General features: G+C 48.2%; 3 protein-coding genes across 3 annotated transcripts; all 3 read right to left on the bottom strand.

The window, feature by feature from the left end:
* Positions 1-2,886: 2,886 nt before the first annotated feature.
* On the bottom strand, positions 2,887-4,524 carry EI90DRAFT_3141412 (linoleoyl phosphatidylcholine delta-12 acetylenase; the record flags this gene model as incomplete). Its single annotated transcript, XM_039064978.1, has 4 exons — positions 2,887-3,484; positions 3,555-3,886; positions 4,030-4,297; positions 4,463-4,524. 4 exons carry the CDS (start codon positions 4,522-4,524, stop codon positions 2,887-2,889), a joined length of 1,260 nt encoding a protein of 419 aa, XP_038907386.1.
* A 939-nt stretch (positions 4,525-5,463) lies between these two features.
* EI90DRAFT_3108029 (uncharacterized protein) lies at positions 5,464-6,414 on the bottom strand. The gene has a single exon (XM_039062628.1). It carries the CDS (start codon positions 6,153-6,155, stop codon positions 5,853-5,855), a length of 303 nt encoding a protein of 100 aa, XP_038907387.1. The 5' UTR covers positions 6,156-6,414; the 3' UTR covers positions 5,464-5,852.
* Positions 6,415-13,921: 7,507 nt separating this feature from the next.
* EI90DRAFT_3025755 (uncharacterized protein) lies at positions 13,922-14,580 on the bottom strand (the record flags this gene model as incomplete). The annotated part of the gene is made up of 4 exons (XM_039057928.1): positions 13,922-14,115; positions 14,274-14,340; positions 14,438-14,514; positions 14,559-14,580. 4 exons carry the CDS (start codon positions 14,578-14,580, stop codon positions 13,922-13,924), a joined length of 360 nt encoding a protein of 119 aa, XP_038907388.1.
* Between the last annotated feature and the right edge of the window lie 2,099 nt (positions 14,581-16,679).

A 16,679-nucleotide genomic window follows, 5' to 3' on the forward strand; every position in this document is an offset into this window, starting at 1 on the left:
CTAGGTGATGCAAGTATAGAGTAGGTATAGATGCGCAGCCGTAAGTTCAAAGTGCAAGGATGCAATGCATGAATTTCGATCCAAAAGGCTGAAAAAAAGTGATGGGGTGGTGCCTAGTATGCCCATAACAGCGCTGGAGTCGTTAAAACGCGATTGACTTATGTATAAACGCACGGTGGTGGGCTCAGAGTGCAGGTATGCAATGCACGAGTTTCGCTCCGAAAAAAGCGTGAAAAAGTAACAGTGTGACGCCGAGAATGTTCACAACAGCGCCAGAATGGCTAAAACGCGATTAACTTATGTATAGACGCGTAGTGGTGGTGGTGCACAGAAAGTCTGGGTGCGCGACGCGTGGCGCTTGAGTCGGATGCAAAAGTCAACCTAGCCCTGCTGGGCAACCGTAAACAAGTCGGTTGTTTTTGGCTTGTTTTTGGCTCTCTCGGAGCCCTCGACTCCAATACTAAGCTCGAGAGAGAAGTTCAGCACTCCCAAGGTTCAACCCACGACAGACGAAATTAGACAACAATGAATGGGTGAGAAGCGGTGCCACTAATAGTGACGAGGATGCGCGGAACGCGGCGTGATGCGATGCGAAAATCGTACTAAAAATCCCTCTGATCAAATCGCCACCTCAGGAGGTGTGAATCTTGGAGGCATCCTTTGCGCTGGACCAGGCCGCACGTACCGTTACCCCAGAATACGACACAGATGCACACATCCCGATGTCCAACATATGTGGGCCCACATAAAGGACGCACCAGTGTAGCATAAAAGGGAGATTGCCCGCGACGATCGCAGCGTGGAATCCGTTGTAGTAATGGCCACATTGGTCCCAAAAATTCAGTAAGAACACAGTGACATCCCGATGGCCCCTAAGACCACAACTTGATGAGTAGACACCCATATAGTAGAGGCTGGGATCCTGCCTAGCCATATAGCAGATCACGACCGTCAACAGCAAAGCAACTTCATCATACTAATTGCAGCACGGGCTCGGCACGATCCGCATACAATTTGGGTTTGCAGAAAATGATTAGTGTGAGTATGAGAGTAAACCACATTCACACTGCGCGCACTTCCCAAACCAATTCAGGCACAGGCCGGGGCCCGCGAGTTCCAACGTCAGTGCACAAAAAAATCGGCAATGAGGGACCGCGTGCCCTGTCCAACCACTCAAGGCGATAGTATGATGACCGGTAACTATATCACCATGCAAACCTTCCCTCGCGCGCGATCCACACACCGTGTATCTCCCGATTTCGACCCCCATCGGCGATTATTCCGATCCATGGTGATCCAGAAGTCCCTTCATGCATGTACAAAAGCGCCGAACGAGAAGATACGCAATGTGACTCGTAGTTGAGTTGCGACGATACACATAACGAGCAAACAAAATTGCCGACTAAGGTCGCGAATTGGTGGGAGATTCCGCGCAAGCGCCACACCTACATATTCCTCAAATCCAATTTTCACATACACCCATAAGGAAAGCTTCCTCGGCCATGGTTGCGCAACCTGAGCATTACTCAACCGGGACGAGAATAAAAAAACTGAGTCTGGTCCATGGATGTATGATGCACCCCGTGGACCTATCTCACATGGCCCAATCTGATTCTGAATCTGCCCACGCGCGGTGAGTGTTCTCTTCTCCCTCCCGCATGCGGCTTGCCGCCGGTCATATCGAATCGAACCTTCATTTTGCAAGTTGAATAAGCCCCTGGCTCCTTACTCACACCCACAGGACCGGCAGAAAAGAGGGAAGTACCTGTCCATCTTCGCACTTTCGACCGTATAGTACGTTAGCGAAAAGTAATACGCATAACACTATCCCTTGGCTATGTACACAAACATAAATTAACCCTATCAACCAATAAATTCCCTTCATACATAGACACGCACCCAACCCAGTTGGACGTCATGGGCGTCATGGGATGATCGCAGCAAGCAGCTAGGCTAACAATAATAAACGCCTATACTTACATGCTGTCGAAATCGAGGGACACGACAATCAGCACCGGCCCATTCCATGAGTGATGATGTAAGCATGAGAGTTAACAACTCGGCTCATCCCCTGGTACAGACCTAATGGCAGCCCTGGCCTCGTGTTCATTAGACCGTGCTACTAAGCCCACATACGAAACAAGTGCCTCGCCAGCTCAGCCATAGGTGTACATGTACGGGGATTATTACACGCATCCGCAATCATTCGCTTCCACAGTGACAGGCCCTCCTCTACCCCTCCTACGAAGTTCTTCCCATACATACCATCCGCATCCTCTCATCCATCGCACCTAATGAATGCGAATAGACATCAAATGCACTTACCCCAGTCTGCAACAAGTCTGACAGTCGTGACCCGGAGCACCCTATACATATAACTGCACACACACACACACATCCACGATGCCATAGACTCAAGAATATATTTGTCAAAGTTGACAACCGGCACTAGGTTAACCATCACTATAGAATATCCCTAGCACTGCTTGGTCGGAGATCCGGAAGATAGGGGATCGCGTACGAGGCAGAACACCAGCATCGCAACCCCCCGTCGGCCATTCCATTGATCAATTTTCAACCTACCTCGACATCGCTTCATGGTGATTTCCCCAACCTTACCCACTCACACCTCCGGATCACACCCAAGTACAACATCCATAATAATACTACAGTCTAAATCAAGGATCTCTTTCTGTAATTTTTATTTGAAGAGATTCTTATGTAATAAAACAATGGGCAAGAGAAATTCTATGAAGTCAGCAAGCAAAAGAATCGAGAGAGAATGTGCGATGATAAGAAAACAGTGGCTACAGCAAGAATGAAAAAAAAAAGGCAAGCAAATTATCGAGCAAGACGAACAAGTCCCGACAACCAACTTTCCATTCTTCACTCAGCGCTAACCTTTGCAGGCTTGGATGAAGGGGTGTACCAAGGATCGGCCGGCCTCCTGTAAGCTTCACCCTTCCGGTTCCTGTAGAAGACGACGTCACCCTCATCCTCAACAAACTGGCAGTTGTTGTATGCCTGCCAGAGCGCGGAGAAAGGATTCTGATCAGAGCGAACGTAATAGTCGCCAATGAACGCCTTCAAGTGCTGGGTGGCAGCCTCTCCGTGATAGAATGGCATTTGAGGGAAGAAGTGGTGGATAACGTGGTAGTGCGCGACGTCGTGCAGGAAGAATCGACCTTGCCAGCCCAAGAAGGGACGATCGACAGTGCAGGCAGCTCCGCGCTGGAAGGACCACTCGGCTTTGCGATAATGAGGGAGGTTCTCATCAGTGTGGTGGAGGTAAGTGATCATGATGAACCAATGAGAAACGCAGAGCCATGGGAAGAAGTAGTATTTGATCACTTCGGCAGTCCCGTAGACAGTGGACGCATAGGTGACTCCCCAAATCATTGCGAAGATGCCGAGATTGGAGGCGATAACAGCATTACGTTGAGATGGGTTGAACAGCACGGAGTTGGGGTCAAAGTGGTTGGTCCTGATCAATGAAAGAATTGTTTTTAAGCGTCTTACTTAATTGAATGAACATTTCCAATGATTCAACTCACCACTTGGGGTAGGACTTTTGGCCAGAGACGTTGAAGAGGAGGTAAGCAGGGAAAGCAAGTACTTGCTGACGAACCAGCATGTAGAGGGTGTAGAGAGGAGTGTCACCCAAATAATGCTCCCAGTCGATATCCTCATTGCGTCCCTCAGGGATACCAAGATCTGAACGAGTCTTGGGGACATACACTTCATCTTTCTCCATCGAGGCGTGGTTGGAATGATGACGATGATGGGAGATACGCCAGGAGAAGTAAGGAGTCCACATGAGGGTGTGGGTAATGAAACCGACGATATCGCAAACGGTACGGTTGGCAGAGAAAGCACCATGGCCAGACTAGATAGTAGAGAGAGAGCGGTGTTGTGGTCAGTAGGTTTGCTAATAGTCAAGGCCTCGAAGGAACGGCCACGCATCGCATCGAACCACGCCCAGGCGCGGCAACAACAGGCCGTGTTGAAGGGGGGAAAAACCAAACTCACTTCATGTCCAATAACCCAAATGCCGGTGAAGTTCAAACCCTGGAACCACCAATAAACGGACCAAAGTGACCATCTGAAGACCTCAGCGCCAATCGTCCCCAACGCTTCAACGGTGGCTTTCGACTTGGCCAAGGGATCGATGTAGGTAGCCAAGTACCAAAAGACGGCACCAATAACAAAGTCGCGCGCAGCGTGTCGGAGACCCCGAGCAGTGTCACGCACGAAGTATTTGGCGGGGATGGCAGCGCGGATTTCGCCCAAGGACCAGCTGGGAGATGGTGATGGGAGCGATTCCACATTGTGAGAGGGGAAGCCGGGATGTTGGGTGAGTGATAAAGGCGCGGGGGGGGGGGGGGGGGGAGTGAACGAAGCAAGGAGAAAAAAAAGTCAGGTCAGTAGATGTGGCAAGGAAAGCAAGATGGTAGGAACGCACTTCATGGGTGTGAACTGGGGGAGCTTGTCCTCATTGTAAGGCTTTTGCTGAACGTGAGCCATGGTGAGGAGGAAGGGTGATGGGTGAAGTGAGGCAGAAGAGGAAGACGAGATTCGGTGGATTTATATCCAGGGATGGATTGAACATATTGTTTTTCTTTTCGTTTTTTTATTTCGGATTTGGATTTGGGATTGGAAACGAGAACGACGGACGACAAAACTCCTTTGCAGGATTCATTTTCAAATTGCCAGAAAGGGTCACTATTCAATCCGGGTGATTCTGTGCGAATAAAAAGGGTTGAAGAGAGAGAAAGAAAAAAAAACGAGGCAATTTCTGATATGTATTATGTATCAAATTCCTTTCAAAAGAAATTCAATTTTGAATTTGATAAATCATCCAAGGCACTTTGCCAACTGTAGTCACCGCCTCTTTTTCCAGAACATCATCACCTCGACTGAATATATATGACGAATCTACGGATCTGGTACCCGCCCAAACAAGGAAAGAATTCCCATCAACTTTTGTTTTTATCGGTAAATTACTTTAAAAAAACAAAACGTTCGCACGACTGCGAAAAATAATCTAGAAGACCCTTCCGAATGATGCACTTCTCACGCCATCGGCCTCCCCTTCAGCATCGCAATCCAGTGCAACTTCTCCTGGCTGAAGGAGCCCTCTGCAAGAACGATGATGAGGTAGAAGGAAACTAATAACATGTACCTGTCGGAGGAGCAGAGTTTACATGAGATTTCGCTAAACGAGTCTGTAAAACCTGTCCCTGAAGGAACGTCAAGGTAAAAAGGGAAAGTGAAGGGAAAAAAAATTAGCGGGGGGAGAAAAAAAATCTGACCCAAAAAGATAATTTCAAAGGAAACAAAAAAAAATAATAAGAGGAAAGAAACGGATTTGTTATTGCCGTCACTCTTATTGAATTCGGGGATGGAACTCCACGCCATGCACCTGTGTCAAATTGGTTACGCAATTTTATCTCAGAAAGACTCCGTTCCTGCCACCATCTCCATTCCAGGTGTCCACAACAAGGAGAGAGAGAGAGAGAGAGGAGGCTAAAGCTCAGGGACCATACCTTAGTTTGTGCGCAAGCGCTTTTCTTCCGCAGAACTTTCGAACAAATTGCCCTTCGAGATTAGATTGTTGTCATGTTTGGCTTGGGACCCTGCAAACTATCGAACCAAACGTCCCCTATTCATATTGTATCGTTTTGTAATGCATTAACATCCCTGGAAGTCACGGATGGTGAATCGTCGCGTCATTGTGCGTTCGTGCTGATTGAGGGTGTCGATCTAGAAGCATCGTCGATAGGTGGGAAGCGCCAACCGCCGTGCAAGATGACCTAGCGTTGCACACTCATTGACACACAAGTGACTAACCTCTACTGGATTGCAAGAGTAACATTCTCCCCCCCACCTTCACATGAATGGCTTTCCTTACTTCTCCTCAGAACACGCAGGCGTGTGATTTTACACACTCCTGTTATATCTGAGTATATGTACATGTGTCTACTTATCAAACTCACAATCGGAATGATCAAGTTCGCATTTCTCAACGACCTATCAACCTCGATGGGAATGAGAAAGATGGAAGCCGCAGCGATGCCTGCGACCACTGTGAGGGTGAGGGTGAGGGTGTCCACCAAAGAGAACTGCCCAATGCCTCCCCAAGCCCCCTCGCCCATCTCTGGCTGCGAACAGGGACACCATTCACATGCCAGCTAACCACACGCACATACATCTCACGCACACACACACACAAGCACCAACCCATTCCCAGCCCCGTCCAAAGTACCCAGTGCGATGTGCATATATTATGGCCAGGGAAAGTGTGAGAGGATGCCAGGGAGCCTGGGGAGAAATGCTAGTATGTGACAGAACGGTGTGACTGTAGTTAGATCTGTGCGACTGCGGATTGCTGTGGATCGAATCTGTTATCCCAGCATTAACTTTGCTCTGAACGCAAAGACTGGATATGAAAACACATCCAAGTGTCGAACACGGGTCCCGATGTGCGTTGCGCCCCCCCCGTATCGAGTTTTGAAAATGAGAGTCCCCCCCACCCTCTTGCTTCTGCTTCTAGTTTTCGATGGCAAGTAATTGGCTCGCACGAATCAGAACGCAGAATTTGCAACTAGATTCTCACAGGAGTGGTACAATCACTGAGTGGCGGACGTCCCCGCGTGAGTTGTTACACACAGGTCCAGCTCTTCCCTGATCATCAAATTCATCTCGTACGTCCACTTCTGGCTGGAGCTTCAACAAAAATTACGTTGCGAGTATTTTTCGAGTGGAAAACGAAAGGACTGCTGTCGGAGACTGAGCCTGGCCACGGACCGCGAATTCAGTGCGTCATCGATTGATTGCTCAGCAATCGGCAGTACCACAAACAGTCTCTAGGCTTTGTTCCAACTCTGGCATTAATTCCAGCTTGAACGATAGGGCGATGCAGATACGCGGGATTGTGCTAGTGGTACATATCATTATGCTTGGCCCACAGCACTGCAGCCTGCGCAGGTTGGATTTAGAAGGACATCTGGAAACAGGTACTAGTTATCTTGTGCCTCAAACATATTCATATTGGTCCTACAAATTGAAAGATCAAAGGAATGGGAATCGCAAAACAGGTATAAGTGTTGGAATTGTACGAGTCCGGATTGTTCTGGATTGTCGTGGGAAATCTCCAGATAATTCAGCACGCGCGCTTGCACAGTCGATTATTTTACACATTGTAATACGCACAGACGTAGATCGAATAAAATCATCAGTACGAGTTGTATCCAGCTGAGTAGCTGATTGCTCTATCTCATTAAAGGAATGAATTACTTTGCGTGATTATCGCTTGATGTGGGACGACAAACTAATTGGGTTTACATGATCGTCGATCAGAGCATAACGCGAGCGCTCATGAACGGACACAAGCGACGATCGGAAATTAACGCTTTGTGAGTGTTTTGGTCCTTATCTCTACGGTTATCTCAAATAGTGAATGAATGGATAGAAGCAAAACTGTAAATAACTAGCGAACATCTGGGTTGGCAGGTTATTCTGTCATCATTCGTAGCGTAAACATGGAGCAGATTGACCCCTCTCTCCCCCTATAACGTCTAGACCCACGTCAATAATATGTAATTGGATCCAGTGGAGCCAAATGAAACACTTTTTTGGGCACGGACGCGTGGCTCGAACCGTAAGATTGAATTCCAGGTGGAATTTTGGTTCGCGCTTGGACATACTGTAAAACCTCGGGCTTCTTGATCGGCCCGAACCCTTTTTCGGCAAGCACTCTCTTGGTTTCTAAGATTGAGAGAGAGATTACATACTTAAATTCCGGTCCTAAACGATCCGGTTGAAGTGAAGGATAAGAAAATGAACGTCACTGGCGCTCGGTAAAGCGTCCGTGCGCGAGTAGTGCGACTGGTCAGATAGTGTTTGGGCACACTTGGTCCTCTTTGGAACCTACACCATTACATTAATGCTCTCTAACCGTCAATCTTACGTGGAAGAATGGCTATCTTTGTTTTTGTGTATTTGGCTCGAAGCACTTTTATTACGTGGCCCTTTTGCAGCAACCAACCAACAGGCACAAGGCCCACCAGCTCTTTGAAAAAAGAAAAAAGCATTGCCATCTAGATTTGACGCGTACCCGAAACCCCGGGAATCCATCAGAAACCATAACCAGTAAGGTATCGTTGTGACCGTTGGCGAACTGTGCTCGGGTTGCGACCGAACACATGGACGTCACAGGTACTGTAACGGATCGATGGTTCTTCCAAGTGCGCGCATCGATTCCGATACGCCTCAAGCTCATCTCCGTGTGTGCCCTAGTACTGTCGTTGTGCTGCATGTCGTGCCTTGTCACGAATGGCTCGCGTATTGGCTTACTCACGGGTACTTACGACGATATATCGGTGAAATCGGCGTTGAGCCCCAGGTATTAACTGATGGCCGTGCATAATATTTTAATCTCCATATAGCGACGTTCTGGGCTGGGCTTGCAACGAAGCAACTCGTATATAGTAGTACATACATACCTGGCATTACTTCGGCAGGCTCAGCATCATGACCACATTTATTGTGCCCGTATATGGCGTAATCGCACGAGTGCTGTATAGCCAGCACCCCCCTCATGGCCACTCATGAGCTCGAACCCCGCTTTTTGAACCCCGCTCGCTTATGCCTATATACACACGCGTTAAGATCGGGGTTCAACCGTACCAGTAACTATCATAATGATCAACTGCATGCGGTGCCCATTAAGTATTACCTCCCCGGCAGAATCGCTCTAGGCCTCATATTGTTCTTCCGATCTTCCTTTTTTTTTTGGGTCATTCTCCGGCGTGAATACTAGGCATCACACGGAAGACGTTGCCACCACATTCTGGGTGGACTGATCACTCGGTCCACGTACTACATAAACCAAGTCTGGGAGTTGTAGATCCGCATAACGATCTGCACGAAAACAGTTGTTCACGATCACGCAAGACGCATGCAGGCCGATCTCATCATTTTTTACCGATAATTTCTCAAGCTAGGCCTTGAACTGGTGGCGAACGGCCTAATCCCTCCGCCCCCTATCAATTTATTTTTTTTTCACTCACACAGTGTATTTCTAAAGTACACAACTGTCTGTGTGTGTGAACATTGCCTGTCCCTTTTTTTTTCCTATTCCTTTTTTGTGGGTTTCATGATGATGTCACCATGCACTTGACCCTCCCAAGAGTGTTGACGACTTTTTTCGTTCACCCAAACAACCCTTCGCGCGAGTGAAAACCAATAGCAGCATGCAATGATAGCAATACATCATTCCAAGGTGTAAATCCCGAACTCCAGTAACCAAACTTTTCCTTTGGAGTTCTCTCCGGCCACTACGTTGATCTCTACGGATTAGTAACTAGCCTGCTCGGACGTCGGATATAGGGCGTCGCCCTTTTTCCCCCCTGCGTACTTCGATATTTGTTCAATCATTCTCGTGCATCCTTTTAGATTAGTAAACGTTGATGCTTAACGTACATCAACTTCATTACTTATGCATGATCCTTGTCTATCGATATATCACTTGATGGTACCTGTGTCCCGGCCTGGCCGCGGCACGTACGTATATCTCATTCCTTTTTTTCGCTAGCTTTCAAGAGACCAGCTCCCAACTACATGGCACTAGTGCTACCACGAGTGGTGATAATACATAGAATACGCGGCTGATGGTACCGTGCTAACACGGTCGGACCTCGTACGGAGACCCCTGATCATGTTCCGAGCTGCGCTGGCAGCTATCCCGCCTCTATTCCGTGGGAACTCCTTTGTGTCCTTGATCCGCGTTCTAGTGCCAATAGGGTCACTAGTCGTTTCAACGCTTATTCTTCAATCGGACCTGCTTCAGGATGTCGCCATCACTCACTCACTTCAATCACTATACATACTGATCATCGTTGTTGCATGTCGCCGCGTATGTGTGTGCACCGGTCAGTACCCGCGCCACGGGGTGCGTCGCAAGGAAGAATATTCTGGCTACGATAATCTTAGGCAAATCAACAGCTAGCAAGTGTGAACTATTATTTCCAACGGCGAACCAGGGAATGCCAGTCCCGACCCATACCATCTCACCCATGATGTAGCATACTCTAGGATAGATCCTATGTGATCCTAGTGGGCCCCCCGGACCTTCAGCAGGGGGGCCCGAATACTGGACTTGGAAGTTCCGAAGCTCAGGAGAGAGAGGGTTTTGGGGCCCCTAGATCGGGAAAGTTCCTTCCCAGACCAAACCCCTTCCAACCCCTGGCCATCAGATCCCCATGAAGCTTACTACTCGGATTGCACACACAATATGTACTTGCGTAAAAAAATGTGAACCCCAAGTTACATTACTGGACGTACACTATTATCTTGGTGCTCAATCGTTCATCGAGCTGGGACTTGCCCTTGGGCGAAGCCCCCTTTGTGGTCCCCTGCTTCTCTACATGCTTCCCCTATCTCTTTTCTCGGTGCCCAGAAATGAGGATTCCCCCAAGAACCTAAGCAGAAGTACATATGTATGTACTTGTCTGGCATCATCGCTTCGAGGAAAAGATCCGGGCTCCTTAAATATCTCTCTCTGTGTTTTTCTCATACCCGACCCATGCACTGTACAACATCAAAACTTCGGAAGAAGAAAAAGCAACAAGCACGAAAACCAAATACATAGCTAGTAAGTTCTAAAATTGGAATAACACCGCTCCTTTTGATGGATGGGATGCTCCGGGGCCCCTGTCGCCGGGTACGACAATTAGAGATCAATGCACTGTGTAAGGTCCCTCCACACTAACCTTACCTCGCCTCTTGCACCTTTAATGATAGACCTACATATCATCTAATTCCCTTGCTGCGGGCTTGTGTAGCCTCCCCATGCATGGTTCTATCTCCTTTTTCTCACTCAAGCAGAAAGCGCACACGGTGGCCGTCATTATTATCGGGCTGGAAAGTTGTACACGGTGAGCGCGCAGCGGCTTTGATGGCTTCTTGTAATTCTCCCGTTTATTTTTCCCTGACGGAGAGGAAGCCACATCGGAAGTGATAACGAGATGATATCAATGAGATTTGTTGGCTAGCAATCGCGCTTGGATTAATCAAACCCAATTCGCTGCGCACCATACGTAAGGTTCTCGGTAACAAATATATATCGCAATGTAGTGGAATTCCCTGTTTTCCTCATCTCGTCTCCTACTTTACCAACTAGATTTTCCTTGAACCACAAGTGGAGGTCCCAATACCACTGGAACTCAAGCACCGATATATTGATCACTTTTTTTATCCCACGTTTCATTGACCATGCATGCATGCATGCATGCGGTCTGATCATTCCACCCTTGCACAACGATCAACAGAGCCACACTTCCATACCCACTAACTAGCTAAATAACAGCATATGGTGCATAGCACGCGTGCGGTGTTGAACCGGCGCAGGGAGATGGCATGTTGAAAGGCGGTCAAACCAGTGAACGAAATTAGACCGCAGTCGCCGCGGGGGCTCCCCTCCTCAACTCGATCTCAATTTATTTCCATCTAATCCGCACAGCACAATAACTGCTCGCCCTTCGCGACGATCTAATCTGTTCCAATATTGACAAAAATACATACGTGCACTGTTCACGCAAACGTTCGATAAAAAAAAAGTCCATATGTAGGCCGGCCGCATAACACCCCCCCTATCAGCCATTCAAATTCGGGCAGGAATCGGGGCTTCGGGACCTATCGTGCAATAACGTTGACTGATTATGATTCATATGTCGTATAAGTGCTCAAAGGATAAGCGCACTGGAAACTGGTAAAGAGATACCATAAAAGGGTTTGGTTATGTAAGTACTTGGTAATTGGAAAACCTTTGATGCCACGTATTTTACATTTCAAAAAGAGCACCACTTTTGCTTTTTCGTCTTCCGATTTGTATTCCATATCCCGGACCATTTTGGATTATTCCGTCCCTTTCTTCACATATAATTCAAGCCCAAACTCCAATATTTATGTATTGTGGCCGTCCCCATGGATTACAAATGCCAAGGCAAACAAGCGCTCGTCGATCATAAGTAAATGATCCAGACCATTTACAATTCCGGCATCACATATGGGCTGTGCTTCTGTTTTCTTATCGCGACCCAACGTATAAGTACTACTCGTATGCTCCTGTCCCACGGATCCAGATTCTTGCATTGCATGTCCAGTACAACTGCGTGTGTTTCCGTTGGCTCAACCCAAGTTCGAAGTGAGAGAGAAACGGAAGCAAAGTTATGTTCCAAGGACTTTTTTTTTGACTTTCCCATAGGGTGAGTCGGTATCAAATATGCGGCTTACAATGGGCGTGCGTAAGAACTCACGCCGCAAAACGACTTGTTGGTGCAATTCTATTCCTTGGGGGCTCGGGCAATGAGAGTAGTATATACTGTGTGCGCGTGGGGAGTTGCCATCTCCCATTCCATCCATTGCATCCATGCCATCGAAGCGTCATTGAAAGTTGCCAAACATATTGTTCAAGTCACTCCCGCACTCCTCCTTTCGTGAGAGCTAGCCGGCACTTGACCTTTTCACCGGGGTTGAACTCCAATTCACTTATAGTAGATAGTCATCAACATCCAACAACAGATCGAGTTGATCATTTTTTTCCTTCCAACTGCATGCATTTGTTTCCGGCATAAGAGCTATCAACCGATAACAAGAACACTTTTGGTGCCAGTTATTTTTGTATTCTGGGGTGGGTGTAACACATCTGTAATTCGGAACATTAAAAACCCTTGTGCCTAGATCACCGTTCCTGACGATGCTTCAGCATGGGCGCGGACCCCTGAGGCCAAAGCATATCCACTCCGAGCCCGAAATCGGTGCAATAAACCATCACAACCCATAGTTGGCGAGGAGCGGCCATAACAGCCCACTTGCGTCAGCGAGGAACGCCGAACGCTGATCGAGTTAGTTCACAACGATGGAAAACCATTCCTAACTGAGATCCGATCCCTGAAACGGAGGCAATCTTTTTTTTTTCTTTTTGTTATGCACTGCAGATGATCTGCGCGTTTCGCCTGCGGAGGGACGGATCCGCAATTGGAATAAAGCATGGCAGTGAACGAAACCTCCGGTTGGACAAGACATGCTTACTTTATGCGATGAGGGTGCCATGGTTATACAATCTGTATGTGACTGCGAGTGGATATTGAGACCAGTTCAGATTGGGTTGCCTATGAATGGTGCATACTAGGTAATATCGTTAGCTTCGATTTCCGGATACCAGTAAACGATGCTGTTTATATAAGAGTGAAGTCGCAAGAGCAAAGTCAATAAGTGGAGTTTTATGTAAGGATAAACAAAAAGCGACGGCAAAGTGGTTAGCGAGAAGAGAGACAACTACTACGTGGTACCAGAAGAAGGTTAGGGGTAGAGGAGTGGGAGAGGATACGGTCAAGTTGCTAGTGTCCGAGAAAAAACGAGAAGCTACCGTAAGAGGATCGAAGGCCTGCATAGGTTCAGTAGACGTCATTCGAAGGGCTGCGAGCATTTCAGGTAGTCCAGCTAATCGTATCGAGTCTTGTCTGAGACCTGCACGTTAAATCCGTCAGTTACCCGAAGGGAGAAGAGGAAAGAAACGAGATGAACCTAAACGACAAGCCTACGGGTCCGTGACCTATATCGTTAGTAAAGGCCGTTACATAGTTATACGAAAAGATGAGAGGGAAAGAAAGATATGAATCCAAACAGCAGTTCATTGGTCAGAGCACCGATCTAAATCGACAACTAATCCATAGATAAAAGAGCTTGACGGAAGGAGAAGAAGAAGTCGCATAAGCAGAAAGAAGAACGAGACGTCTCCGCCTCTGACCACCTCACCAGCATTCCCAATGTCGTTCTAAATTGATGTCGCGACGCCTAGGCTTTGATCGGGTTGAAGTGGGCATTGGGGAAGGGACGCCTTGATATGCTTGTCAAAAACTCAGTCGAAGAGGGGATCTGGCTGGCCGGCACCGCCGGTGAGGAGGCCGACGATACGTCCCTTGCCGTCAGCCATGATGAAGCCGGGACCGTACGAGTAGATGGCTAGCTCCATCGACGTCTCGTGAATGCCATGCTTTTCGCCGTCCGCGTCGAGCATTGTCGGGTGGCGCAGTTCGTTGTCCTTGACGATGTCTCGAAGCCGCAAGAGGCGGCCACGCGGATATTTGAAGGAGGTGCGGGCGGGCCGCGGCGTTCGGGTGCATCTTCAATATAGAGTCGTCGGGCGAAATTTTGGTGCCTGGATATAATAGTTAGACTAGACGACCTCAGTAAGATAGATCGAAACGTACCCAGATCGATCGCATTGTCCTTAAAGGCCTCCCAGTTGGTCTTCTCGCCGTGGAGCTCGATGAGAGCCTAGTCGTGAAGCGTTTGGGACGGAAATAGGAGTGGTGACGTGGCGCTCTCTGCGCTCCAGGACTTTGTGACCTTACCGTGGGACTCGTTTACAGACTCGATCGCCTTCCACCAGGCCCTTACACTTCTTCCGCCCCTCAGCCTGGGCGTCGTCGTCGTCTTCGCCGGCCTCCCCTCAAACCCTCAAGCGTGACTTTGAAGTCGTCGACCAAAAATACCCTGTTGCCCGATCTTGTCCATTGGTGGACTCGAGTACGTTTTGGTACACTTTGCTGCCGAGGGAGGACATCGTGACGATGCTAGCCGGCTTTCTTGCGGGCGTAGAGATCGATCGTTACGCCCTGCACTCGGCGGGAGAACGACAGGGAGGGCAAAACCCCACGCCGTCTTTTATATCTTGTCCTCCAGAAATGCAAAAGTCGAGACTGACAGACTAGGGTGCCTCCTGACTGCTCTCTCCCCGTGTAAAGAGAGGTCAGTGCTCTGCCTGCCTGGTTGCGGACTCATGGGACACCAAGTCCGCTGACAGGTCTTGACTGATGTCATGTCAAGTCGAAGGAAGCTTGTGAAATCAAAGGTAGCTCCACAAGCGGCTCCGAAAAGGTTATTACCCGACAAGCCAAGGGGGAAATATACCGCAGCTAATTATAAACCTTAATCGCTATTGAAATATGATGTAGATCTAGCAATGTGACGAGCCCAAAACGAGTAGCGAAGAAGCGGGGAAAAAAGAAACTGAAAAAACAGAGCTTGAAGCTTGTGAAAATTGATCAAATTGCATCATATACCGCGGTTGAATAGAAGTCGGGGCTCAGAACGGAAGGCCCCCCCATCGATGAAGCACGAGGTTTGAACTGATCAAACTTTCATGTGCTTTTGGTTGTTTGTGGCGAAAAAAGGGGTCTCTTCCCTTTCCCGCTTGAAAGCTCGCCTTATTTAGATGAAGCACCAGAACAAGAAACCCCTAGTCATAATGACGAACCTGAATGCGCGCGCCCCGAGGATGGGTGACGAGTAAGCGCTCTGGTCGACATTGCCTATTTCAGACATGGCCGCATTCACACATCACGTGGTCCATCAAGACATCATTTGAAATTCTTTGAGCAACCCCCATGCTCGCAGGGGCATTCCAACCTGGCTGGCTTGGACAGTCCAAATTTGATCAACAACGGCGACCCCATTCCAAAGACTAATTTTGGCGAAAAGCGACTCTGCACGTGGCAGCCCAGATTTACATATCAGCAAAAGAGACCCCCACCATTCGGGATGAATCGGTGAGGGCGATTTCCACCGCCCACACCTCCACCCACGGTCTCCCCACAGAGTAAGATTTTTCAATCGGCACGGATAACAATTCTGCAAGAGAAAGAGAAGAACAATGTCTGACGAGAAATTGTCCCTAATACCTCGGCTAAGTCCTCAAACTGAGGCAGTCAATGGGACGTACAATCCAAGGATTCATCAAGGACCTGTCGTGACCTCAATCTGGACACCTCTAGTGCGATGTCTATAAGAGTTCAGTCGGAGTACCGAAGTACACTACCACTTTGAATGAGGGACGAACTGCTAAAAAAATAAGAAAGCCTCCGTAGGCACGACGAACGTTTGCCAAAAGAACCAGGACACGCATCCATACAGCTGGAAAGGCTTTCCCTAGATTCGGCAGAGGAAGCAGTCCCACACGAACGACAGTAATTTGACAGCATTGTCGAGGGCCTGTTCTGATCATTGTGAATGTTGGAAAGCGGGTCTCGGCAAGAAGCTTGAGAAGAGTTTTTTCAGTCTCTCCACACAACAGAACTACATGAATGCAAACGAATGCGCGTGCATTGAAGGACCCAAGTAACCTGAATCATGGAGAACCGGGTTGGGCGCTCGAGGATTCACATTCCTCACTTAATCCTAAAACGAGTATATTTGGGCTAGAGACTTCAGAAAAACAAGCATGCAGAACCCCGGAGACCAAACCTTAATGCATGAGCCAGCGATGAGAGCAACAGCCCTCAAAATTTTTGACGCATAAAGTTGCGTCACGAGGTTGCAAACCAATCACGCAATCTCGTGACGTGCTTCTGTCGCAATTCAACAACAAACGCATCAGGGTGGCATTGACAGTAGAGCTTATCGTGTAGAATACGCATTAGACACTTCATTACATGACAGACGCAGCGGAGGTGAAGACGCTTGTGAAGGCGTTGAATGCGGCCGCAGCATCACAGGGTCCCAACGCTGCAGAGGTTGGTTCACTGAAAAAAAAACACTCGTGATTAACACGTTGGCTAACGAACCCCTTTCACTTCGATTTTTTGGCGCTTCTTCCGCTCATCGAAAATAGGAAT

Source organism: Cantharellus anzutake (genome assembly GCF_015039405.1).
Source record: "Cantharellus anzutake strain C23 chromosome Unknown EI90scaffold_387, whole genome shotgun sequence".
NCBI classification, from domain to species: Eukaryota; Fungi; Basidiomycota; class Agaricomycetes; order Cantharellales; family Hydnaceae; genus Cantharellus; species Cantharellus anzutake.

Coding starts and splice junctions, on each gene's coding strand:
- EI90DRAFT_3108029 (XM_039062628.1), bottom strand. CDS start 6,155: ATGGGCGAGGGGGCTTGGGGAGGCATTGGGCAGTTCTCTTTGGTGGAC.